Source organism: Phoca vitulina, unplaced genomic scaffold, assembly GCF_004348235.1.
Source record: "Phoca vitulina isolate PV1807 unplaced genomic scaffold, GSC_HSeal_1.0 scaffold20, whole genome shotgun sequence".
NCBI classification, from domain to species: Eukaryota; Metazoa; Chordata; class Mammalia; order Carnivora; family Phocidae; genus Phoca; species Phoca vitulina.
Genome location: NW_022589723.1, coordinates 40,723,103 through 40,739,410, shown reverse-complemented (window position 1 = coordinate 40,739,410; position 16,308 = coordinate 40,723,103). Strand labels below are relative to the sequence as shown.

The window sequence follows — 16,308 nt, the reverse complement described above, 5'->3', positions numbered from 1 at the left end:
GAATTGTAGGACACCCTTTTGGTGTCCAAGAATTGCTTGGTGCTGTGTGGGAAGTATGCCCCCCCCTCCACATTGGAAATTGAGTCTTGGAACACATGGAAGGCACAATTGGACCATATTTGGAGATAGGGCCTACAAAGAGGTAATTAAGGTGAAATGGTCATAAGGGAGGGGCCCTGATATGGATTAGTATCCTTATAAGAAGAGACACCAGACAGCCTCCATCCCCCCTTGGCCATGTTAAAGACATGGTGAGAAGGCAACCATCTGCAAGCTAGAAAGAGAGTTCTCACTAGAAATTATATCAGCCAGAACCTTTATCTTGGACTTTCTGGTCTTCAGAACTGTGACAAAATTAATTTCTATTGTTTAAGCCACCCGGTCTATGGTATTTTGTTATAGCAGCCTGAGCAAACTAAGACAACACCCAAAGTAACGATCTTAGTACTCTATCACTGCAGTAGACTTGGCATTTAAGGGGGCAGTATCCTTTGGCTTTCAAATTGCTAAATTCTAGCACTGATTTCCTTTTGCAACATTTTAAAGACCTTTTAGTCTCTTCAAGAGACAATCACACCTGTTAGCCTACTCTAAATTCCATTAGTATGGGAAGGGATATTTTAAGAAGACAAACTTGTTTGTGTGGGCCAACTGCTGTTCTCTTCTGCTTACATCTGCAAAAGTAGGGTTCACAGTGTCTAAGGTTGTACAATCAATTGGGTACTTCTAGAAACACCCAGAGGGTCTTCAAAGAGATATTTATATTCACCATTTAGTGTAAAACATCCTTTCCCAAACCTGCCAACAACTCCCAGTATATAACCACTCGCCACCTGTTCTTTGGAGATTGCTTCTGCATCATTACAAGCAAAGAAATCAATACTAGACCATTGATTTGGGAAAGAGACAAGATTGCACAGCAATAATACATAAAGTTAGTCAAGCCCTACTTCTCAATTGTTCTGAAAGAACAGACAGTTCAATGCCCCATTCTGAAATAGGTACTCATCCTGCATTGGCAATAAAGGCCCAAGATAGATGAGGCACCATAACCCCAATTGACTTAACAGCTCTTGAGTGCTACAGAGAATCTCAAAATGCCTTTTTAGACTCAACAGTAATGTATTAACTAGAATCCAGCTCCCCTCTCTGCAGTCTATCCCTCAGTTTAATTTAAAAAGTGTGGGCCGGGGCCCAGTGTCACTCTGCCAGCGCCACCAGTTAAGTGGTGTGGGTGCTGCAACCGCAGAGAGGAGTTGAAGGTCTGGTCCAAATATGTATTCTGTCATGATAGGTAAAGCCAATTGTTTACCTTATCCATTAATTTACTAAGACACCATCTGTCTTTCTAAGCCAAATTAACATGTAAAAGTCATTTAGATATGTTAATTGGTTTTGAACCAGGAAATAGATTCAATAAAAAGGGACTATGGGCATGAAGAACATTACCTGTTTACCTAGAACTTCGTGTTTTTAAAGACTCACATGCATTAGATCCCTTGATCCTAACCCCAATCCTACAGATTATCACTGTAAACATCTTAAAGAGGAGGAAATTAAGGCTCTTAAAGTAACCTAGGGAAGACACTATTGGAGAGTGAAAGGAGTGAACACTCATCAGGGATTTTTTTTTTAAAGATTTATTTATTTATTTGAGAGAAAAAGGGAGAGTGAGCACGAGAGAGAGAGCAAGCACCAGAAGGAGGAGAGGCAGAGGGAGAGGGAGAAGCAGACTCCCTGCTGAGCAGGGAGCCGGACATGGGACTCGATCCTAGGACCCTGAGATCATGACCTGAGCCAAAGGAAGACACTTAACCAACTGAGTCACTCAGGAGCCCCTTATCCGGGATGTTTTATCCTCCTTTAGCCAAACAGCCCCAAAGATCGGTACCATTATTACCTCTTTTAATGCTAAGGAAATTGAGACTCAGAGTAGCAACTTGTGACAAAGCTACTAAGGAGCAGAGCCAGGACTTGAACCCAGATCTTTTGGACTTCAAAGTCCATTCTTTATTGGGTTTCAGTTTACGATAGCAAGGTAGGAAGATCCATGGACACACTGAGTCTACAGCCACATATGGAATAATTTCCTTTTAAGAAAATCCAAAGGCTGGGGTGCCTGGGTGGCTCAGTTGGTGAAGCGTCTGCCTTCGGCTCAGGTCATGATCTCAGGGTGCTGGGAATCAAGTCCCACATCCAGCTCCCTGCCCAGCGGGGTGTCTGTTTCTCCCTCTGCTCCTCCCCACCACTGCTCATGCTTGCTCTCTCTCTCAAATAAATAAATAAAAAATCTTAAAAAAAGAAATCCAAAGGCTGGCTGAGTGATGACTACACACTGGGCAAACAAGAAGAAAACCACATTGACATGGGTAGGAGAGAATCGGACACAATCTTGCCATAACCTCCACCCCTGGTGCAGCATCCCATAACAGGGAGGGAACTCAAAACCTGGAGCTTCTCCCTGAGGAGTGAAGGGTTTAAATCCTACATCAGGTATCCCAACCTTTAAGACATACACTTGAGAGACAAGTCTCCAAAACATCTAACTTTGAAACCCAACAGGGCTTGTGTCCTGAGACCCACAAGACTGTAGCAATCTGAGAAACCCCTCTTAAAGAACCTACCTGCTGGGACTTCCCCACCCAAGAGGCAGCCAATTGTGCCTGGACTTAAAGTGAAGGAGGCTCACCTGCTTATATTAAAGCACCGGTGTGAGGGGCAGACATCTAATTTAACATACACATCTAGGAGCCTACTGGAACACTTTCCAGGGACAAAGACTAGCAGGTACCATCTTTACGCTTTCCCTTTGCCAGGCTCCAGGGCACCAGTATCCCACAGAATGGAACTTTTATGTGTGTCTGGTGGCCTGATTTTTATGGCTGTTGTCTAGGGGACGCCTCTTGATTGCCTGGCTCCGGAGGCCAGGTGAGTTTGTGTTCCTGGTCCCATGGGACTGTAATAATAGGTATCACCCAGAAAAAAGCTTATACCCCTGTCTGACACCCTGAATTTTGTTATTACTATCAGGGGACAGCTCTACATCATCTGGCTCTGGCAGCCAGTGAGGCTTATGCTCATGGGTTCCACAGAACTGTAACCAATGGAGAAAGAGTTCTTAAAAACCTACCACCCCCAGGGCAGAGCAAGGGGTAACAGACCCCAGGAGAGCTTGGTCTTTCTGTGAAGGAGGCCTATTAGCTAACCATGGGGCTGACTATAAACCTTCCAAAAACCTCGAGAGAGGGTGTTATCTTTCCACTTACCCTCTGCCAAGCTCCAGAGTGCCAGGGTCTCCTGGAGGGGAGCTGTACACACATCCGGTGTTCTGGTTTTTGTCTGGTGTCCCAGGTTATATGGTTGCTGCCCAGAAGATGCTCCTAGATCACCTGGCTCTGGTGGCTGGGAGCCTGCTTTCCTGGGTCCCATAGGACTGTGGCAGAGAGACAGTTTCTGGCAGGCTTCCACTCTCAGGGCACTGTACAGAGAGTGGTCTGAGGCACACTCCCTAGTCTTTCTGTGAGGAAGGCCTCTTTGCATGTCCTGGATCATTGGCCTGAGGGGCAGACTTCAGGTTTGGCACATATTTAGTGGCCTAGGGTGCTGCTCTGAAGGAACATAGGCTATGATACCATCTTGGTGCTTTCTCTCTGCTTTGCTCCAGCTCACCAGGATCACACAAGATACCCTTGTCTAGAGCCCTGATGTCTGTAACTGCTTCCCAGAGGATGCCTCCAGATCCGCCTATGCTTACAGTCCCACAGGACTGTATATATTTGCATTTTTAAAAAGCAGATGCCTGAAGGTCTGGCTTCCAGTCAGCCTGAATTTAGGTGTTGAGACTCTCCCCTTTGGGACACTGATAGGTCTTGGCATATTCTCAACTACTGGGAGCTATTAAAAATATAATAGACTGCTTGAACAGGCACAAATTTGAGAGATGACAAAGAGCTGGGGTAGGGTTGAATGACACGGTTCATCTACGTAAGACCACTCCTTTATGGCTGAGAGAGCTGGCTGTATAATCTACTGTATGGAAACAGAGACTCAAGGTAAATGAAAAAACACAAATATGTACCAAATGAAAGAACAAGATAAAACCCCTAAGGAAAAAGCACATTAATGAAATGGAGATAAGTAATTTACCTGATAAAGAGTTCAAAGTAATGCTCATAAAGATGTTCACTGAACTGGGGAGAAAAATGGATGAACACAGAGAGATGGAAAATATAAGAAAGTACCACACGAAAGCCACAGAGCTGAAGAATACAATAACTGAATTGAAAAATACACTATAGGGGTTCTGGGGCACCTGGGTGGCTCAGTTCGTTAAGTGTCTGACTTTGGCTTGGGTCATGATCTCGGGGTCCTGGGATTGAGCCCCATGTCGGGCTCCCCACTTGCAGGGAGTCTACTTGTCCCTCTCCCTCTCTCCTGCTCGTACTCTCTCTCTCCCTCTCAAATAAATAAAATCTTAAAAAAAAAAAAAAGAAAGAAAAATACACTATAGGAGTTCAATAGCAGACTAGATGAAGCAAAAGAAAGGATCAGTCAACTCAAAGATGAGGTAGAGGAATTCACTGAATCAGAGCAGCAGAAACAAACAAAAAAGAAAGAAGTGCAGACAGCTTAAGGGATGTAGAGAACAACATCAAATGGACAACGTTCGCATCATAGGGCTCCTAGAAAAAGAAAAGAGAGAGAAAGGGACAGAAATCTTATTTGAAGAAATAATGGCTGAAAATTTTCCTAACCTGGGGAAATAAACAGACATCCAGATCCAGGAAGCCCGGAGAGTTCCAAATAAGAGGAACTCTAAATTAGAGACCCACACCAAGGCACATTATAATTAAAATGTCAAAAGTTAAAGACAAGGAGGAAATATTAAAAACAGCAAGAGAAAGACAACTTGTTATATACAAGGGAACCCCCCATAAGACTCTCAATAGATTTTTCAGCAGAAACTTTGCAAGCTAGAAGGGAGTGGTACTATATATTCAAAGTGCTAAAAAAGACCACATGCACAAACAAACCCACAAAAAACACAAAGAAAACAAAAACAACTTCCAACCAAGAATACTCTACCTAGCAAAGTTATCATTCAGAAGTGAAGGAGAAAGAGTTTTTCAGACAAGCAAAAGCTAAATGAGTTCACCACTACTAAACTGGCCTTACAAGAAATGTCAAAGGAACTTCTTTAAGCTGAAAAAAAAAAAAAAAGCACTAATTAGTAACAAGAACACATATTAAAGAATAAATATCACTGGAAAGGTAAACATATAGTAAAGTGAGTGGATCAATCATTTATAAAGCTAGTATAAAGACTGAAAGACAAAACTAGTAAAAATAACTATGATTACAACAATTAGTTAAGGGATACACAAAATAAAAAGATGTAAACTGTGACATCAAAAACATAAAATGAAAAAGAAACCATAAAATGTGTGGAGGGAAGAGCAATGATTTTGAGCTTTACAATGGAATGAAGCTTAAGTTGTAATCAATTTCAAATAGACTTTTATAGATATAAGTTGTTATATGTAAGCTCATGGTAACCATAAGGCAAAAACACAAAAGATAAAACAATGTAAGCATACCATTAAAGAAACTACAAAGGAAGAGATCAAGAGAAGAAAGAGAGAGGACCTACAAAAACAGCCCAAACAATTAACAAAATGGCAATAAGCACAAACTATCAATAATTACTTCAAATGTAAATGGATAAATTCTCCAATCCAAAGACACAAAGTGGCTGAATGGATAAAAAAAATAAGACCCATCTATATGCTGTCTAAAAGAGACTCACTTTAGATGTATGGACACATACAGACTGAAAGTGAAGGGACCAAAAAAGATATTCCATGCAAATGAAAACCAAAAAAAAAAACTAGAGAAGTTATACTTATATCATACATAATAGACTTTAAAACAAAGGCTGTGTTAACAGACAAAGAAGGGAGTTACATAATGATAGAAGGATCAATCCAACAAGAGGCTATAACATTTGTTAATATTTATGCACCCAACATAGGAGGACCTAAATATATAAAGCAAATACTAACAGACCTAAAGGATGAAATTGACAGCAATACAATAATAGTAGGAGATTTAAATCAATGGATCAATCATCCAGACAAAAAAATCAACAAGGAATCATCAGCCTTAAATGACACAGTAGACCAGAAGGGCTTAACAGATATATACAGAACATTCCATTCAAAAGCAAAGGAATACACATTCTTCTGAGTGCACATGGAACATTTTCCAAGACAGATCATATGTTAAGCCACAAAACAAGACTTAATAAATTTAAGAGGACTGAAATTTTATCAAGCATCTTTTCTGATCACAGTGGTATGAAAGTAGAAATTAAATACACAAGGAAAACCGGGAAATTCATAAATTCGTGGAGATTAAACAACATGCTACTGAACAACTAATGGGTCAAAGAAGAAATCGAGAAATAAAAAAATACCTTGAGACAAATGAAAATGGAAATGTAACAAAGTCCATGCTTTATTTATTACATTGATGAAAACTATGGCTTATTTACAGTGAATGTAATTGGACAAGAATTCTTGATGTGAAGAGTTTTAGCTTTCTTGAAGAAGTGGTTTATCTAGAATGGGCAATATACAGTTAAGAAATTAATATGTGACATAATGGATAAAGTGCAGGCTATGGAATCAGAGAGATCTGTGTTTAAATCCCAGCTCTACTAATTGCTAGGTGTGTGACCCTAAGCATGTCAGTTCACCTGTCTGAGCTTTATTTTCCTCATCTGTCAAATGGATAAAAAGATCTTAACCTCATAAAGATCAAATTATGTAACACCAATAATGTTCCTGGCACATCAACAAATACTGGTTATTTTCCTCTATTAAAATGTTTCTCCAAGAAGCAGAAGAGTCCTAGAGTAGAGGCAAACAAGGGTCTCTTATTTGTTAGAGAATAAAGACAGAAACATAGAGTGAAAGGCACATAACAGATCTATTTGTACAGGTAGCCTCTGCAAACAGTCACAGCTTATTACAATATTGGGTGTAAGGTAGATGGATGATCAATAACTTTTTGCTGGATGGAGGAATGCAGGAAAGAAGAGCAGACCCATCCCAATAACAGTGTGTTGGATAAGATTAAAATCAGATTTATAATATTTTCTTACCTTGACTGCATAGTTATTAAGTGGATCTTTTGCATATGAAGCTGTATAGTAAACGGCATCACCTGCCTCACAACATGGCTTGTCACTGGTTAGCCTGAAGTCTGACCAGCTGTCCACCCCAAAACGGAGCTGGTCTTTCTGTCCAGCCATGAAGAGGTCTTCACATTTTACAGCCAGTTTCTTCAAGGCATCTGTATGAAGGCTTCGGATTTTACCCACCACTTCTTCCCGATTCTCAAGTCCTCGATAAAGTGCTTGTCTCTGTGGCTTCTGCATGCTTCGTCCCTGTCTGCAAGAGGGACCACGCCGGCTGGACAGGGACTCCATGCTGTTGGAAAATCTATCCTTAATACTGAGAGTGGTTAAGCTGGAGATACTGTTTGCCGCTGAGGGGACAGGTCTCTCCTTGTGCAAAGGTCTTTCTAAAGAGTCATAAGACTCAATGTCTAGTCCCTTGAGTTCATAACTGATGGAAGAGCCAGCACTACTGGCATCCCAGTTGGGGTCGATATCATAGGTGGGATTTGCCATTACACAAAGACTCGTTTCCATGGATTTTTGGAGGTCTTTGGGGATTGGCTCTGTATTGGCTCTTATGATCATTTTCTTTGGCAGTGGGGGTGGCGTAGGTTGGGAAGCATTAGGTGCCTCTTGGTCTGTTTTCCCACTAAAGACAATGGCATCATCCAAAGTTCCCTTAGGCTGCCGTGGCTGCTTGGGTGGTATCATGGCTGCTCTAGATTGCCCTGTATTGTTTTAAAAGAAAGAAAGAAAAATAATAGTTAAGTTTTTATTCTTGTTACATAATTGAAACTTTAGGAGAAATAAATGATGTGGCCATGAGAATATAAGAAGTCAATGACTTAATTCAAAATGTGAACAATGTCTCAGCATTTCTGTGCCAGAGAACAGGGTAATGGGCTTTGTTTTCAAAAAAAGAATTGAGATTCTCTATTCCTGCCTCCAAGAGTGCTATATTTACCCCACTAGAATATGAGTGACAGACACTCAAATAATTTCATTGTGACAGAGTAGAGATTAAAGCATTTGTGGATTAAGAAAAATATTTGGAAGCATTTTAAAAAATTGAAACTAGCAATGGGACCACTAGACTGATGCTCAGAAGATACTATTCTGTTCTTTTAACTTTGTTCTAAAGTTACACTGTAATGTATATAGCACTTGTCATTTTCAATCCAACACATATGAATACGATTCCATAAACCATGTTATTTTATTTCACTACAGAGATGGATTCTAGCACTGGTCTTAAACTGGTTTATGTATAAATTCTTGTGATTGGGTTAAAGGGAACAATATATATGAGCAATCAACTGCTGTTCCAAACATCCTTCACAAACTCTTACGTGATTCTGTTTTATTATGGGGGGGCATATAAACTGTGATTTGGACAATACTGCTTTTGAACATCTCTTACAAGCCCTAGTTATAGAATCAATTACTCTGCTTCCTTTCTAGCACTTGCACTTAGAAGATAATAAAATGCAGATGTGTGAATATGAAAACACAACAACCCAAAATCCTTGGGATGCAGCAAAAGCAGTTCTAAGAGGGAAATATATAGCAATAAAGGCCTACCTCAAGAAACAAGGAAAAGCTTGAATAAAAAAAAAAAATCTAACCTTACACCTAAAGGAACCAGAAAAAGAAGAACAAACAAAACCCAAGGTGATGAGAAGGAAGGAAACAATAAAGATTAGAGCAGAAATAAATGGCATAGAGACTAAAAAAGAAAAAAAAAATCAATGAAACCAAGAGCTGTTCTTTGAAAAGATAAAGAAAATTGATAAACCCTCAGCTAGACTCATTAAGAAAAAAAAAAGAAAGGACCCAAATAAAATCAGAAACAAAAGAGAAGTAACACTGACACAACAGAAATACAAAGCAATATAAGAGGAAACTACAAAATGTTATATGCTAACAAATTAAACAACCTAGAAGAAATGAATAAATTCCTAGAAACATACAATCTTTCAAAACTGAATCAGGAAGAAATAGAAAATCTGAACAGATTGACTACAAGTAATGAAATTGAATTGGTAATAAAAAAAAATCCCAACAAACAGAAGTCCAGGACCAGATGGGTTCACAGGTGAATTCTACCAAACATTTAAAGAAGAGATAATAACTATTCTTCTCAAACTATTTTAAAAAATAGAAAAAGAAGGAAAGCTTCCAAATACATGATAATACAAATAAACACGAGGCCAGTATCACCCTGATACCAACAGCAGACAAGGACACCACACACAAAAAAGAGAACTAGAGGCCAATAACCCTGATGAACATAGATGCAAAAATCCTCAACAAAATATTCGCAAATTGAATTGAACAATACATTAAAAAGATCATTCACTACAATCAAGTGAGATTTATTCTGGGGATGCAAGGATGGTTCAATAGTCACAAATCAATCAATGTGATACACCACATCAACAAAACAAAGGATAAAAATCATATGCTCATGTTAATAGATGTTCATTCATGATAAAAACTCTTGACAAAGTCGGGTTAGAGGAAACATACCTCAACATAATAAAGGCCATATATGAAAAAGCCATTGGTAACATACTCAATGGTGAAAAACTGAGAGCTTTTCCTCTAAGATCTGGGACAAGACAAGGATGTCCACTCTCGCCACCTTTACTCAACATAGTAATGGAAATCCTAGCCACAGTAATCAGACAAGAAAAAGAAATGAGTCATCCATATTGGTAAAGAAGAAGTTAAACTCACTATTTGCAGACAACATGATACTATACATAGAAAACCTTAAAGACTCCACCAAAAAACAACTAGAAGTAATAAATGAATTCAAGAAAGTTGCATGATACAAAATTAATACCCAGAAATTGGTAGTGCTTCTGTATACTAATAATAAAGTAGCAGAAAAAGAAATTAAGAAAACAGTCCCATTTATAATTGCACCAAAAAACCTTAACCAAAAAGGTCAAAGACCTGTACTCTGAAAACTATAAAACAGTGATGAAGGAAAATGGAGATGACACAAACAAATGGAAAGATATTCCATGCTCATGAATTGGAAGAATTAATATTGTTAAAATGTCTAAATTGCCCCAAAGAATCTACAGATTCAATACAATCCTTATCAAAATACCAACACTATTTTTCACGGAACTAGAACAAATAACACCAAAATTTGTATGGAACCACAGAAGACACCAAATAGCTAAAGCAATCTTGAGAAAGAAAAACAAAGTTGGAGGTACCACAATTTCAGATTTCAAATTATACTGAAAAGCTATGGTAATCAAAACAGTATAGTACTGACACAAAAACAGATACACAGATCAACAGAATAGAGAGCCCAGAAACAAACCCACAATTATATGGTTAATTAATCTATGACAAAAGAGGCAAAAATATACAATGAGGAAAAGACAGTCTCTTCAGTAAATGGTGCTGGGAAAACTGGACAGCTGCCTGTAAAAGAATGAAACTGGATCACCTTTTAACACCATACACAAAAATAAACTCAAAATGAATTTAACACCTAAATATGGGACCTGAAACCAAAGAAATCCTAGAAGAGAACACAAGCAGTAATTTTTTTGACATCAGCTATAGTAATATTTTTCTAGATATGTCTCCTAAGGCAACAAAAGCAAAAACAAACTACTGGGACTACATCAAAATAAAACAAAACAAAAATCTTTTGCACAGCAAAGGAAACCATCAACTGAACAAAAAGGCAACCTACTGAATGGGAGAAGATACTTGCAAATGATATGTCTTATAAGGGGTTAATATCCAAAATATATAAAGAACTTATCCAACTCAACAACAAAAACCAAACAATTTAACTAAAAAATGGGCAGAGGACCTGAATAGATAAAGAAAACATACAGATGGCCAACAGACACATGAAAAGATGCTCAACATCACTACTCGTCAGGGAAATGCAAATCAAAACCCCAATGAGATTTCTCCTTACACCTGTTAGAATGGCTAAAATAAGAAAGACAAGAAATGACAAGTGTTGGTGAGGATGTAGAGAAAAAGGACCCCTCATATACTGTTGGTTGGAATGTAAATTGGTATAGCCACTGTGGGAACCAGTATGGAGGTTCCTCACTTCCACTTATGGAATGAGTAAGTCATGGAACAAAAGGCATGGCAAAAGGAATATAATCAATGCTCTTGTAACAGTGATGTATGGTGACAGATGGTAGCTACACTTGTGGTAAACACATAATGTATAAACAAATACACCTGTGATCAATGACATCTTTTGGGCTCATTGTATAATAGGGAGAGACATTATTTTTTTAAAGGCAGAGAAATATACCATGGAACTTTTATAAAAGTTATTATAATTAGTAATGTTATTAAAATGAGGCCTTATTGAATATCTCAGAGTAAGAGTATAATGCTTTGTTATGGGATGAATTATGTCCTCTCTCCCAAAATGTTGAAGTCATAACCTCTGGTACCTGTGAATATAACCTTATTTAGAAATAGAGTCTTTACAGAGATAATCAAGTTAAGATGAGGTCATTAGGGTGGACCTTAATCCAATATGACTTGTGTCCTTATAAAAAGAGGAAATACCATATAAAAAGAGACAAAAGGGAGAACACCATGTGGTGACAGAGGTAGAGAATGGAATAATCCAGCTGCAAGCCAAGGGTGTCAAGGATTGATGGCCACCACTAGATGCTAGAGAGAGGTAAGGAAGGATTCTATCCAGAGCCTCAGAGAAAGCATGGCCTTGCTAACACCTTGATTTCAGACTTCTAGCCTCCAAAACTATTGAGAGAATAAATTTCTCTTGTTTTAAGGCACCCAGATTATGGTACTTTGTTACAGCAGCCCTAGGAAACTAATACATGCTCCTACTGATGGTCAGATAGAAGGCACCAGATGGTTCTGAGGGTGATAATGAATAAAGATGGTGGTTTGTTTTTATTAAAATCATGTCCTTGTAGCAATGCCTAGTGTGGGCACCAATATAAACTGTGATTATACTAACACTATATTCCATTTCCTATTCGTGCAACTCTAAGAACACCTAGAAATGAGAAGAGAACTATGACAATACATATAGCAAACCTAAGGACCACCTTTCTCCACCAATGACATTTGGCAAATAAATATTTTTTACAAGGAAGAGAGCTATATTACATATAAATATAAACAAAAAAATGTGTGTGTGTGTGTGTGTGTGTGTACAGCATAAGAATGAGAGAGACAAAGAATATGAGAATGCTAAAAGGGCCAGGACTTTGCTTGATTCATTATTGTGTCCTCTATGTCAAGACAGGGCCTAGATATAAAAGATGCTCAATAAATGTTTCTTAGGGTGCCTGGATGGCTCAGGCAGTTAAGCATCCGACTCTTGATTTTGACTCAGGTCATGATCTAGGGGTCCTGGGACTGAGCCCTGCATCGGGTTCTGTGCTCAGCAGGGAGTCTGCTTGAGATTCTCTCTCTCTCCCTCTGCCCCTCCCCCCACCCGTGCATCACTCTTTTTTTCTCTCTCTCAAATAAATAAATAAATCTTTAAAAAAATGTTTCTTGGATGACTAAAAGTATAAATTAGAACTGGAAAAAAATAAGTGGTAAAATTATAGAGGTACCTATAACAAGAAAAGATACTGAATTAATAATTTAAAATATTCCCACAAAGAAAAGTCCAGGGCAACATGGCTTTATTGATGAATTCTACCAAATGTTTACTTATTTATTTTTTAAAAGATTTTATTTATTTATTTGACAGAGAGAGAGATAGCGAGAGCAGGAACACAAACAGAGGGAGTGGAAGAGGGAGAAGCAGGCTTCCCGCCGAGCAGGGAGCCTGATGTGGGGCTCGATCCCAGGACCCTGGGATCATGACCTGAGCCGAAGGCAGACGCTTAACGACTGAGCCACCCAGGCGCCCCTCTACCAAATGTTTAAAGAAAAACTAATATCAATCTTGCACAAACTCTTCCAAAAATAGAAGGGGAGGGAGCACTTCCCAGCTTGAAATCTATGAAGCCAACATTACTTACACACCAAAATCAGACAAAGGCATCACAAGAAAACTAGAGACTAATAACCCTTATGAATACAGACACAAAAAATATTTATAAAATACTAGCAAACTGAATCTAGCAACATATAAAAAAGATTATACACCATGACAAAGTTGGATTTGTCCCAGGAATGCATGGTTGGTTTTAATATCTGAAAATCAATCAATGGAATACACCATGCAAACAGAAAAAAGGGGGACAAAACCTCACATGATCACGTTAACAGATGCAGAAAAAGCATTTGAGAAAATCCAACACCTTTTCAAGATAAAATACTGAACACACTGGGAAAAGGAGAGAACATCCTCAACCTGATAAAGGGAACCTATGAAAGCCCCAAAGTGAACATCATCCTTATTGGTAAAAAAACTCCATTATTTCCCCAGTAAGATCAAGAATAAGACAAGGATTTCCACTCTTGTCCCTTCTATTCTACATTTCACTGGAGTATCTAGACAGGGCAATTAGGAAAGAAAAAGAAACGAAAACATCCAGATCGGAAAAGAAGTAAAACTATCTCTAATCAAAGATAACACAATCTTGTATATAGGAAAGCCTGAGGAATCCACAATAAATTGTCACAACTAATATACCAGTTCAGCAAGGTTGCAAGATCTAAGCTCTACATAAAACAACTGTATTTTCTACACACTAGCAATGAAAAATCAAAAACTTATTATTAAAAAACAATTCCATTTACAATATCATCAAAAACAATATAGTATTTAGGAATAAATTTAACTCAAGACTTATACACTGGAAGCTATCCAACAACACTGAAAGAAATTAAAGACCTAAATAAATGGAAAGACATCTTATGTTCACAGATCAGAGACTTAATATGCTAAGATGGAAACACTCCCCAAATTGTTCTGAAGATTTAATGTAATCCCTATCAAAAACCCAGCTGGCTTTCTTGCAGGAATTGACAGGAGGATCCTAAAATTCATATGGCAATACAATGGATCTAAAGTAACCAAAAAACATCTTAAAAAGAAGAACAAAATTGGAGAACTCACATTTCCCAATTTCAAAACTGACTTCAAAACTACAGTAATCAAGATTGTATGTACTGTGTGTTAGGGGGATGGGTGAAAGGGATTAAGAGGTACAAACTTCCAGTTATAAAATAAATAAAGTCACAGGGATGAAAAGTACAGCATAAGGAATAGAGTCAATAATACTGTAATAACTTTATGATGACAGATGGTAACTACACTAATCTTGGTGAGCATTTTGTAATGTCTGTAAGTGTTGAATCACTATGTTGTGCACCTAAAACTAATAGTTGTACATCAACTATACTTCAATTAAAATTTTTTTAAAAAGATTGTGTGTACTAAGAATAGAAATATAGATGAATGGACTGGAATTGAGAGTATAAAAATAAACCTGTATATTTATGGTCAATCAATTTCCAACAAGGGTGCCAAGACAATTCAATGGGGAAGTAGTAGTTTTTCCAACATATGATGCTGGGACAACTGGATATCCACATACAAAAGAATGGAAATTGAACTCCTACCTTATACTATATATAAAAAGTAACTAGGGGCGCCTGGGTGGCTCAGTCGTTAAGCGTCTGCCTTCGGCTCAGGTCATGATTCTGGGATCCCGGGATCGAGTCCCACATCGGGCTCCCTGCTCGGCAGGAAGCCTGCTTCTCCCTCTCCCACTCCCCCTGCTTGTGTTCCTGCTCTCGCTATCTCTCTCTGTCAAATAAATAAAATCTTAAAAAAAAAAAAAAAAGTAACTAAAATATAGCAAAGATCTCAACATAAGAACTAAAACCATAAAACTCTTTTTTTTTTTTAAGATTTTATTTATTTATTTGACACAGAGAGAGAGACACAGCGAGAGAGGGAACACAAGCAGGGGGAGTGGGAGAGGGAGAAGCAGGCTTCCTGCCAAGCAGAGCCCGATGCAGGGCTCGATCCCAGGACCCTGGGATCATGACCTGAGCTGAAGGCAGACACCTAACAACAGCCACCCAGGCGCCCCAAAACTGTAAAACTCTTAGAAGAAAACATAGGAATCACTCTTTTCAACCTTGGATTAGGCAATGATTTTGCAGATATGACACCTAAAAGCATAAGCGAAAAAACAAAAAATAAATTGGAATTCATAAAAATTAAACACTTTTGTGCCTCAAAGAACAACTTCAATAAAGTGAAAAGATAACCCACAGAATGGGAGAAAATATGTGCAAATCATATATCTGATAAGAGACTTGTATCCAGAATTTATAAATAACTTAACAATAAAAAGATAATCCATTATAAGTGAGCAAAGGATTTGCATAGACATTTCTCCAAAGAAGAAACACAAATGGCCAATAAGCACATGGAAAGACGTTCAACATCACTCCCCATTAGATAAATGCAAACCCAAACCAAGAGACACCACTTCACCTCCACTAAGCTAGCTATAATCAAACAGATGGACACGTGTTGGCGAGGATATGGAGAAATTCAAACCCTTACACATTGCTAGTAGGAATCTAAAATGGTGCAATCACCTTGGAAAACAGTTTGGTAGTTACTCAAAAAGTAAAACATAAAGTTTACTACGTGATCCAGCATCTCCAATCCTACAGATATATCCAAGAGAAATGAAAACATATGTCCACTTGTACACAAATGTTCTTAGCAACATTATTCCTAACAGCCAAAAAGGAGAAACAACCCATATGTCCATCAACTGATGAATGGATAAAGGAGTATTATTCAGCTCTAAGAGGAAATGAAGTACTGATGTATGCTACCTCCTGTATGAACCTTGAAAATATTATGCTAAGTGAGAGAAGCCAGTCACAAAGGTCACATATCGCATGATCCCACTTGCATGAAATATCCAAAATATGTAAATCCCTAGAGACAGAAAGTAGATCAGTGGTTGCTGGAGGATGGGAGGAATGGAAATGGAGAGTGACTGCTGTTTACGATGATAAACGTGTTCTGGAATTAGATACTGGTGATCGTTGTAAAATTCTGTGAATATACTAAAACTCATGGAATTGTACCCTCTGAATCTTATGGTATGTAAATTATATCTCGACAAAGCAAATCAATAATACATTCCTAG

The 16,308-nt window shown here is 38.2% G+C and overlaps 1 protein-coding gene across 10 annotated transcripts in view; it reads right to left on the bottom strand.

Moving 5' to 3' along the window:
- The window catches only part of PEAK1 (pseudopodium enriched atypical kinase 1), a 329,039-nt gene that overhangs the window by 21,057 nt on the left and 291,674 nt on the right, over window positions 1–16,308 (bottom strand). For all 10 annotated transcript variants that reach the window (XM_032417490.1, XM_032417496.1, XM_032417497.1 and 7 more), the window contains one exon: window positions 7,166–7,911. In XM_032417490.1, the coding sequence (XP_032273381.1) occupies window positions 7,166–7,911 (746 nt within the window). The remainder of the gene's footprint in view (window positions 1–7,165; window positions 7,912–16,308) is intronic.